Below are 10684 nucleotides of genomic sequence, written 5' to 3' on the forward strand. Positions count from 1 at the left end.
GATGCCTATCGGCCTACTGTACCAGGTGGTGCTAATTACAGTACAACCTCAAGTTGCTGTTTATCTCTAAGAAGGCTTATAGGCCTGGCTGTCCATCTCCACCTTGAGGCCTGGCCCTTTTCATATTTGCCTCTAGCCACAATTTCGATGTGTCTTCATCTTCTGCATGGACTCCCTCAAGGGCCCAGTGCCACTCTTACTGCCTGTTAATTTCTGTCTAACAGCTAGCTGTCTATTATAGTGGGATGAGAGCAGCCATTTTGTTGTCCTTTGTTGTGGAGGTGGGGTCCTGCAAGGAGCTGTGGGTCATCGTGAGAGAAGTGGAGATGGTGACAAGCTGATGGACAGATAAGATAAATGGAGCTAGCAGGTCCTATGGGGCTGTGACTGGTGATGACCCCAGGGGTTTGGCCTGAACCACTGCACATTGGATGGTGGGACTCCTACAGAACTAGGCTGCCCAAGAGCATCCCAAGAGCAGACTGGCTGACAGAGGCCAAGGCTTGAGCATGGACTGGGCCCTGCTGGAGCTAGAAGCATTTTGACCCAAAAGGATGGGTGGGATGACCCAGGGGTATGTGAGAGTAGGACTTGGGCAGGTGACAGGGCCCAGAGAAGGCACAGCTGCTGCTTCTCCTGAGTAAATTTGGCCATTACAAGGTCTTGGGGCATGATTGCAGGCAGCCCTGTAGCCCCACTCCCAGTGGGTGCTGCTTGATGTGGTCAGAGTCTGGACTAGTGGTTGACTCCTGCAGGGAATAAGTGGCTAGGGCTTCAAGGCCACCAGTAGGCCATGTACACGTGTGTCCTGCCTGCCATTCAAGTATGGCTTGTGGTGGCAGAGGACAGAGTGTTGGGCAGACTGGCCAAACGTACCTGGCAGCGGTCTCGTGGCAGAGCGGTCTGCAGGAGTTAGCAGGTTCACAGGACCACTGCCACAGGATGGGAAGGAGAGGTGGGGAGGTGCGGGGTTGGGAGCATGCGCCCGAGCCACCTCGTCTGTCCGGGAGCATTGATCAGCAGAAGCCCCACCTCTGGCCGGCAAGCTCCGCCTTGCACCTCCTGGCCCCTCCCCCAGGCTGCGGTGCTGGCCCGGGCAGTGCGGTGCGGGATTGGATTCTGCTGGAATTGTAACGCCGCACTCAACCCCGGACGGAAACATGGACCCCTCGAGAGCCATCCAGCACGAAATAAGCTCCCTCAAAGGTGCAGTTGGGGCCGTTTTGGTCCACTCAGTGACCTCTGGCGGGGTGCAGCCCCTGAAGGGAGTTACCGGGTCGGAGCTCTGAGGCAGAACGGCTTGCGGGTGTGTGTGTGTGTGGTGCTGAGCTGGAGGCACTGGAGACCCCAGGTTCCTGTCTTGCCAGAGCTCCTCCTGGGGCGAGGGTCCCCCTGACGTGTGCGCGCGTGTGGGGGTGGGGTGGGGCAGTGTGTGGGAGGCTGCGGCACTCCGCAGCTCTGCTGTAAAGTGTCTGGAGCGGGCTGCGGTGGTGGCGCGGCAGGGACTTAGGGACTCCGTGAGAGCTCAGCCCTGCAGCCACAGCCCCTTCCTCCCCACGCCCCATTCTGCGCCCTGCAGCCTAGATCACTGTGTGGAGGCGCCTGGCGGGCTGGCCCTGAGCAAGGCCACACTGCTGCTCATTGTCCTGATGGGGGTGGGGTGGGGGCTGCCCTAGGGCTCGGGCTGGTTGTCCAGGAAACCTGAGGGGGCTTGGGGGGGGTGGGGGAGAGGGGCCAGCCAGCGTACCTCCCAGGGCCTCCCAATGCTGCATCAACTGCCGGGGCTGCAGCTCCGCGGGGTAGGGTCAAGGCAGGGTGGAGGGACCTACTCCAAGCCCAAGAACTTGGGAGATACCTCGACCTATATGGTGTGTGTGCACACGTGCGTGAGCAAGCACGTGTGCACACTTGGCTTCTGGCTCCTCCCTGCTGCCCCATACCGCTGCACTCCTGCGCTCCTGCTGGTGGGAGGGGGGAATTCCCACAGATGCCCCCCCACCCCTTGCTCGGAAGCCTGGAGCCTGTGCCCTCTGTAGCCTGGAGGTGACAGGACTGGGTGGGTTGACTACTAAGTGGGGTCCTACCGGGGACCCATGTAGGCCTGTATGGAAGAATCTTAGGTCTAAGGAATTAGGGACTTTGTATGTGGTTTTGGATTATCTGGGGACACTGAGGGACTTGCATTGTTTGGGGGGGCATGGAAATTTGAGTGGGTTAGGTTAATAAATCATGCCAGAAAGATGGTGTGGGTGTATTGGGGTGGGGATGGGTGAACACTGGAGGGGTTGTGTGGTGGTCATGGTGGAGATCGCAGGAGGGCTAGTGGAGTTGCTGAAGCACAGGCCAATAGTATAGAAATAATAATAGAGAAACTTTTTTTTTTCCTGTACAGAGCCTTTACACTGAGCTACATGCCCAGACCTTTTAATTTTTTTATTTTGAGATAGAGTCTCATTAAATCACTAAGTTGCCCAGGCTGAGCTCAAACTTGTGATCCTACTGCCTCAGCCTCACAACATGCTGGGATTACAGCATATACTACCATGTCCTGCTAAGAATAAGAACTTTGTGGCCACAAGGCTGATTGTCCTGCCTGAGAGCAGGCCTAGAACCCAGCTGGCACTTGTTCTCCAGGCCACTACCTCAGTGTTGTGAAGGGTCCTGAGGAGGAGCTGTGGCCTTCGAGGGGTGTGGCCGCTGTCTATACACCTCTGCCCGCACCATGTGCTCCTAGCTCCAGTCTTCTTGGGGCTGGCCCACTTCTCCTCTGCCTGGCTGGGGGCGGGACTTAGATTGAGCCTAGCCGCAGTGAGCTGGCTGGCAGGAGGTCTCCAGGAACAGTTGGCCAAGCCTTCAGTTTCCACTGTGGCTCTGCTTGTGTGTGTGTGTGTGTGTGTGTGTGTGTGTGTGTGTGTGTCTCTCTCTCTCTCTCTCTCTCTTTCTGTGTTGGGGTGTGCTGTTTGTAGCCTGCTCTTGGCGCCATGGTGACAACTCATAAACCCGCCCCACACGCTTGCTTTGTTGGCTGCCTGCCTGCCCTGGCCAGAGACTCCCACCGCAGGATCCCCCACCCCCGCCCTATTTATAATCAGTTCCCAGTTCGCAGTGCTTGGTGGGAATGGGTGTGTCAGCATAGGGAGAGCTAGGATCCGGGTGGGGGTTGACAGGGTATGGCATGGAGAGTTGTACTGAGTGGAATGGAGGCACTTCCGGGATATCTGTGGCTGGACCCTGGATGGTGGGGCCCTGGGGGTGATGATGGGTGTGGCCGGGCAGCTCCCAGGCCCTCATGTGGCAATTTCCTCTTCCTTTCCCCTGCCCCTGACATTCTATTGATGTCCTCTTCTTAGAACCTGTCCCCCTAGACATGGGCAGGTGTTTAGGGTTGTGAATTTGTGTGGGCAGCATGGGCTCTAGGCCAGGGGCAGCTAGGGACTTGGTGACTTTGATTCCCTGTAGCAGCTGGGTGTCCTTGGCTTTTGTCAACTGTCCTGGAGTGGGGGTGGATAAAGGCCCCACCCAGAGTTCCCCCACCCTGTGCTCTGCTCAGAGTGCCCTGGGCTGGGAATAGACCTTGTGTTTCTTGGACTTCTGCTAATTTGGCCTGGAATGGGAAGTGTTAAATCCGGGGTTGCTGCGTCCAGGGCTGGCATTTGCAGGTGGGGGCTCTGTCCTTCTGCCTGCTTGATGGACAGGAGCCAGTGGTTCCTGCAACACTGTGTGTCTGTGTGTTCTGGCATCTAACCCCCGGCTGCTCCCCCTCAGACCTCTTCCACAAAACTAGAGCTTACTTCTCAGGCCCCCTTCCTCCCTTGGATCTTGAGTCTCCCCCATTCAGACAACCCAGAAACCTCTTCAGACCCTTGTGAATCTGTGACTCCTGGAAGCCACACCCAGGATCTGTCTGTCTGTCCCCTGCCTTCTGCCCCTTCTGCTACGTTTTCCTGGGATTTGTGTTCTGTATCATCCCCCCCACCCCAGTTTTAGGAACCTTGAAGTGTTTTAGAAACTGATGTAATTTCTAAAATCAGTGCTGTGGGACCTGGGAGGGGCAGGGGGGTGATGAGATGGCCACTGCCTTGAGGTGCCCCCAACTCTGCAAGGGGCCCTGTCTGCGGTGGGTGGGAGGGGCCACCCCCCCACCCCAGCTGCTGAGTCAGAGGGGGCTGGCCCAGGCGTCCTGGAGGGCGGGCAGGCGGGAGGCTCAGGCAGGCAGCATTGCTGGCCGGAATCCTCAGAGTCAGACGCGCCAGAGCCACATTGCCCTGATCCCGCGCCCTTGAGTTCAGCACCGGAGCCTGTCTGCCTACTGCTGGCTGCTGTGCTGAGGGAGCCTCTTTGGCTTCCTTGCTGTGCCCCACTTGCTGCCTTTGTCCCTGTGCTGACCACTTGGAATCTGGCAGCCATGGTGGCTGGCATGCTTATGCCACTGGACCAGCTTCGGGCCATCTATGAGGTGTTGTTCCGTGAGGGGGTGATGGTGGCCAAGAAGGATAGAAGGCCCCGCAGTCTGCATCCCCATGTGCCTGGTGTTACCAACTTGCAGGTGATGCGTGCTATGGCTTCCCTGAGGGCTCGGGGCCTGGTACGGGAGACCTTTGCCTGGCGCCACTTTTATTGGTACCTAACCAATGAAGGCATCGCTCACCTACGCCAGTACTTGCACCTGCCACCGGAGATTGTGCCTGCCTCTTTGCAGCGTGTGCGCCGTCCTGTTGCCATGGTGATGCCTGCACGTCGCACCCCCCATGTGCAGGCTGTGCAAGGTCCCCTGGGCTGTCCACCCAAGCGGGGACCTCTGCTGGCTGAAGACCCTGCCCGAGAGGAACGGCGGATCTACCGCCGGAAGGAGCCTGAGGAAGGGACACTTGAAACTCCTGTGGTGCCTGCCACCACCCCAGGGACCCTGGCCACACCCATTCCAGAGCCTGCCCCAACCACAGGTTAGCTTCATTCTGGCTGTAGGCTGAGAGGGGTGGGAAGGGGTCTGTGGATGTCTGCAGTGTCCAGGCTTAGGCCTGGTGGGTTGGGGCAGTAGGGAGGGTGCAGGGGCTTTGCTTATACCAGCAGGTGGCGCCCTCTCTGCCCAAGGATTCTGGGTGCTCTGTCCAGGGGACTCACTGGCTCCTCTGTAGGTTGAGGCCCTTGGGGTGGGTAGGCCTTGGTGGGGGCGGGGCCTGTGGGGCCTGAACCGGCATAGCCAGCTGTTGGCACAGCCTGGAGCAATCCAGCTTGGGCTCCTCTCTCCAGCACTTTCTTTGCCTTCATCACTTTCCTCCCTGTCCCAGTGGCCTGTCTATCCTGAGACTGCCCTGCTCAGAAGTGGGCAGCACGCAGAGGAGCTGCTGGAATGATATGGGCCTAAGCTGCCCAGAAGTGTGGTCTGGGCAAACTGCTTGACCTCTGAGCCTTGTGTCTGTACAGTGGGGCAACATGTGGTTGTGTGGCTCAGATTCTATATTGCACAGAGTGCTGAGCATGCCTTGTGACCTCAACTTGGGATCTGATGGCAGCAGGTTTAGGGGTAAAGGGAGGGTGGGGGAGTATGCTGGGAGTATGCTGGGGAGGGGAGGAGAAGAGCAAAGCCCAAGCAGGAGCTACCCTACTGGGGCGGAGGCCATGGCATGGAGGTGCTGAGCCTGGCCCACGGTCTAGGTAGCTCCCTATCAGCTAAGAAGCCCCCATCAGGGCTTAGGATAGGACAGGTCCCCTCTGCCCTGGGGCTACCTGGGATGCCTCCCTCTGACTCCAAGACCCTGTGCTGACAGGATTCAGGGGCGGTAGATGTGCACTGTGCCTGAAGCACATGTATTCTCTCCTGGGCACACTGTCCTCAGTGCCAGCTCACTGAGCTTGTCCCCACTTCCCTCTTTGTGGTTCAGCACATAAGGAGGAGCTTGTTGTCCAAGAGCTGGAGCGAGGCTAGCAGGACCAGCAGAAGTTGCCTAGGGGGAGGCTGTGTGGAGACTCAGGTTCAGATCCCACACTGTGCAACTGTTTGGGCAGAGCACTGGCCTGTCTGAGCTGGGCCACTATGCCCCTGACCAGAGTCAGGGAGGCTGTGATATGAAGGTAATCTCCTGCCTCTCCCCATGGTCTTGGGCAAGTTTCCAGCATCCCTGTAAATAGGAGGAGATGTGAGAGGAAGATCTCTTGGCTGGGCTCTGTTCCCCCCGTCCATGGGGGTCCTTCTCCTCACCTAGCACCCCTGCCCACCCTGAACTGCTTGAGCAAAACTGCCCTGTCCATCCTTGGGTCAAGGGTGTGGTGAATGGGAGGGAGCTCTCCCCTCCTTTTCTTGCTTTCCTTCCTGGTCTGTGTCCAGGCGGGGCCAGCTGGGCAGGCATTTAGCATTGTGGCCAGGAGGTGGTTCTGGGTGTGGTCTCAGTGGGCAGAGTGGAGGGCACCCCCGTTGCTGATGGAAGTGACTCAGTCTTCCCTTCCCAGCCACAGCCTCCTGTGGCAGCTCAGAGTTTCCAACAGGAAATGAGCTCCAGCTTCAGGCTGAGTCAGGGCCGCCCAACAGGCCCCTTCCCTCCCCTTGACCCTGTAGGGCTTGAGCATGGGGCCTTGGGTTCTGGGTGTGGTTTAAGGCCAGGGCTGTGCCCCAGGCGCACGTTGGTGGCAGAGAAATGATAGCTTCATAAACAGGCCAAAATGGTTCTGACGGTACCTAAAAGCGTTGGCTTCTCAGAGTTTCAAAAGTGAACAAGTAGAGGGCCACGGAGACCCTGACCGTCTGTGTAGCATGGCCCCTCCAGGGTGTTGCAGACGGCCCAGGTCAGGTTGTGATCATCAGAATGGCTGCAGTCAGAATGGCTGCAGCCCTGGCCAGTGAGCCACTGACTTGGCAAGGCAAGCAGGGAGTGGCTGCTGTACCCAGCCCCAGGCCCCTACTGCTTGTGCCCTAATGTCTGCTGGTCTGTGTGATTACCCCCCCACCCCCCGCAGCTCACCCCCAGGACCTTCCAGACAGCAAGAATACCCAGTATGAGGGTGTCTACCTCATGCTCAGACCCAAACTGTGCCCCTGCCTCAGGAAGTCCCCAGATAATAGGGGCTGAACTGGGTGAGGACAAAGTGGGAGGGAGGAAGCTTCAGGAACAATCAAGGAGGGCAACCCTGCCAAGAGCTGCCCCTCAGAGAGGGTCTGGGGCAGGGATGAGGATGTAAGAGGGCTTGGCCTGGGGCATCTTCTGGTGGAAAGCTGCTGGAGTATTTGTATGTGAATTTCATTTCTACTCCGAACAATCATGCTTTGGTTGGCTCAGAATTCAGAGTGAATCACTCTGAATCAGCACATGGAGAAGGGTACCCTGTGCACTCATAGGACACTGCTCTTGCCGGGACATCTTGTATAGTGTATCTGACAAGTGGACATTACTTTTCCCTTGTTCACCCAGACATCTGCCTGTGCATCATGACTCCCCGTGTGAGGGGATGGGTGGAGGGGACTTGGAGATCTCTTGCTGTTTTTACAGCTTCATAGCATATCCTTGGGGTGGGCTGTAGGTCTAGGCAGTTTTGGGGATGATCACTAGCTTTGCACATGGGTCATCTTGTTTATTTGAGAGAAATCTGAAGCTCTCTGGCAGGTTTTTACCAGTCATGTGGTAAGGTTAGGTTTGTATTTCCTGGGTTCTGCACAGCTGGGTTGGAGAGGTGTGGGCCATTACGATATGTCTCATTTGCCTAAATTGGAGACCACAGTGCCTGGGACTGAGCTGGTAGTTGGAGACTTGGGTGGGAGAAGGGGCTACTGGCTTTAGGGGCTGAGAGAATGAGTGTCAACTGTGGATGGAAAAGTGCAGGACTTTGCCTCCATGTGGCCTCTTAGAATGGGCTGGGCACATGGATGACTGGAATGTGGGTGGGTGGGGTGGTAGGGCCAGGCTGGTGGGCCCTGTGGAGGGAAAGGAAGGCTGTGGGGGGGGCGGGGTGGGGCAGGCTCTGTAGCAAAGACCAATGGGCTGGGGACCAGGGCCTGTTCCCTGCTCCCCTCGGCCCAGCCATCTGGGCTGGTCTGACCTGCTGGTCTGCTGCGCTTCAGCTAGGCTCTGCTGGCTGACTGAGGGGTGGCTGTGAGGAGGAGCCACTACTCCCAGAGCTGGGTGGGGAAACCAGGGCATGAGTGAGCCCTCCCTCTGTTTCCCACCCCTTCCCTCCATCCTGCCTCGCTTTTCTCTCTGCTGTCTCTGAGTGTAGTCTGTCCTGGCCAACAGGCAGCCATGGACAGGTACAGCATGGAGGAGCTGATTCAGCTGGGCCAAGGTAGGGTACAGCAACAGTTGGGGCTATGGCTACAGAAGAAAGGAAGTGGGGAGGGACCAAGGCTTCCGGATGGGGCTTTTCTCTCCCTGCCAGCCTATGGGAGGCCTTGAGGGGTCTACCCCCTACCTCCAGTTCCCTTGACTTTAGACATTGGAACCTGGAATGCAGGGATAGGTATGGATCCCCTCAGAGCTGCCTCAGGAGATCTAGGATGTGGGATGGGGTATCCCATCCCAGACCTTGATAGAAAACAGATGGGCTGCCCATAGCCTTCTTGGGGTGGCATGTCTTCATTCAGGCTGTGGGAACACAGGCTCCTTTGAGGCTCTGAGCTCCTGCAGAGGACAGGCTGAGAGGGCCCAGGACTGCCTATCTTACTCAGTCCCTACCCGATGCTAGCCAGCTGCTGCCTTGGGTCCGGCCAGGAATTAGACTCTTTCTGACCTGTCTTTGGGGCAGCCAGCGTCCCTGATGCTTCAGGCTGCCTGAAGTAGCTTAACCCTGGCTACCCAGAGCCAGCTACTGTAGGCCAGTTCCTCTCAGAAATGAGTTTCTAAAGTGTGGGGCTGAAGAGGAAGGTGATGGGTCTGGCTCTCTCTTCACTGGACAGGCAGGCGATTCCTCTCCCAAGTCAGGGGCCAGAGTTGTTTGTTGTGCTTTGCTGAAGGCTGAGGCTGAGTACATCAGAGAATCATGGCCTTTTAGAACCGTGGGCTAGCTCCTTACCACTTCTGTGCCTATTTCCTCATCTGCATGATGCATTTGTGGTATGGGACTTACTTTGTAGAATGTGCTTGACAGGAAATGCTACAAAATGAGGTCTGTCTACCAGGGCCTGAAGGGTCAGACCAGAGCCCCCAGGTTCTTGGGAGGAGAGGAACAGGACTGTGTGTCCCCTCACAGACACATGTGTATGCACACATCCTGTTTCCCTGGGTTTGCTGAGATTGAGCCAGTGCCGGATACAGCAAGTGTGGTATGAGTCTGCTTGCGGATGGGACCTCCAACCTCTGCCTTTCACAGACTGGGGCTGCTGGGGTGTTTTGGTTAGGGAAGTGATACCCAATGCTTTGGGGCAGGTGCATGCTCATGTGGACTGGGCCCCAACTTGGGGCTTCCAGGGTCTCTTTCCAGCATTGTGACCTTGGGGAAGCTGTCCTATCTACCCTGTGGCCAGGTGTTGTGTTGAGTGAGCTGCACAGGGCTCCCTGGGAGAAGGGAGTGGCACCCCCAGGCCATGTGGTGGCTCCCTAGAGCACCTCAGAAGGTGGGCAGGGCATGGACTACACTCTTTCCCAGGGGGACATGAGCCTGAACCCCCTTGAGCCTCACTGAGGTGGATCCCAATGCCAGGTGGCTCCTTATTATAGCATCACTGGGGTTGGAGTAGGGGTGTGTGTTTCAGTGGTGACGCCCAACCAGAAGCCCAGCCAGACAGGACTGCAGTGAGCCCAGGCTGGGGTGCCCTCACTCCACACGTCATGTTCTAAGTCTGGACAAGTGACGGGCCTAGCTTGCCCTCCTCGGATATTTATATCCCCTGGGCCCCCTGCCCATCATCCCCTCCCCCACAGACCACAGCTGACAGCCGCACACACAGCCTGCCCTCCTCCCACCTTGCTGCCGCTGCCACTGCCACCAGGCTTACCACCTCTGAGGGGCCTGTGACCCTCCCCACACCCCTCGCCTGTCCCGGTCTACCCCGTGGGCTCCTGTCGCTGTCCCTAATGAAGATCGTGCCCGGTAGGTGGGGCAACCCTTTAAAGTATTCCAAGAGCCCAGTGGGACAGGGGGCCTGTAGCACCTGGAGCTGAGGTGAGAGGCTCTGCCCTCCCTTGGACACAGTCTGCTTCTCGTTTTTCTCCTGTTCTCTCCTCAGACCCTGTCCAGGGCCCACATGGGCCTGGGGCTTGTGAGGAGTCCATATGTCTGAGTGGTTGGGGTAATGAGGGCTGCGGCACTGGCATCTGTCCACCCTGGGCGCCTGGAAGCTGTCCCTAGAGGGCATCCTTGGAGATACAGTGGGGGCTTGGGCTCTCCTTGTGACCAGCAGCTGGGTGGGCTTTCCTCAAGGGGAATTCCAGTGGAGCCCCCAGACTGTGCTGGGGCCAGTAGCCTGGCCCTTGCTGCTGCAGGCCCCTCCTCCTGGCGGGTGTGGCTGTGGGTAGGCAGGGGTTAAGGTTCCAGCTAACCTTGAGCGTCGACTGCTCTGCGCAGGGACAGCTGAGCGGCTGTGTGGAGAGTGTGGGAGGGAGGAGGGCGGGGGAGGCTGGGCAGGAGGAATTGGTGCAGGGACAGGACGTTGTCCCAGGCGGCTGCTGACAGACGGTGTGAGGAGTGCAGTAGGGCGGTCGCGGAAGGCAGGGTGTCCCGGTCCCAGGGCATCCCCTTGCTTGCCCTCTACGACGGCTCC

General features: G+C 58.0%; 1 protein-coding gene across 16 annotated transcripts in view; it reads left to right on the forward strand.

Annotated features, from left to right (window-relative positions):
- Nucleotides 1–10684, forward strand: part of Plec (plectin) — a 66171-nt gene that overhangs the window by 24867 nt on the left and 30620 nt on the right. For 3 of the 16 annotated variants that reach the window (XM_010630576.3, XM_010630575.3, XM_010630578.3), the window contains exon 1: nucleotides 4276–4943. The exons of 7 other annotated variants lie outside the window; for them this stretch is intronic. In XM_010630576.3, coding sequence (XP_010628878.1) covers nucleotides 4406–4943 — 538 coding nt within the window. In that variant the 5' untranslated portion in view covers nucleotides 4276–4405. Of the gene's footprint in view, nucleotides 1–1043; nucleotides 1207–4274; nucleotides 4944–9908; nucleotides 10015–10684 lie in introns of those variants that run through there. 6 more of the 16 variants (XM_010630595.3, XM_010630596.3, XM_033760832.1 and 3 more) reach the window with 4 other exon arrangements.

The sequence above is a fragment of the Fukomys damarensis genome, unplaced genomic scaffold (assembly GCF_012274545.1).
Source record: "Fukomys damarensis isolate Sample0158 unplaced genomic scaffold, DMR_v1.0_HiC HiC_scaffold_5, whole genome shotgun sequence".
NCBI classification, from domain to species: Eukaryota; Metazoa; Chordata; class Mammalia; order Rodentia; family Bathyergidae; genus Fukomys; species Fukomys damarensis.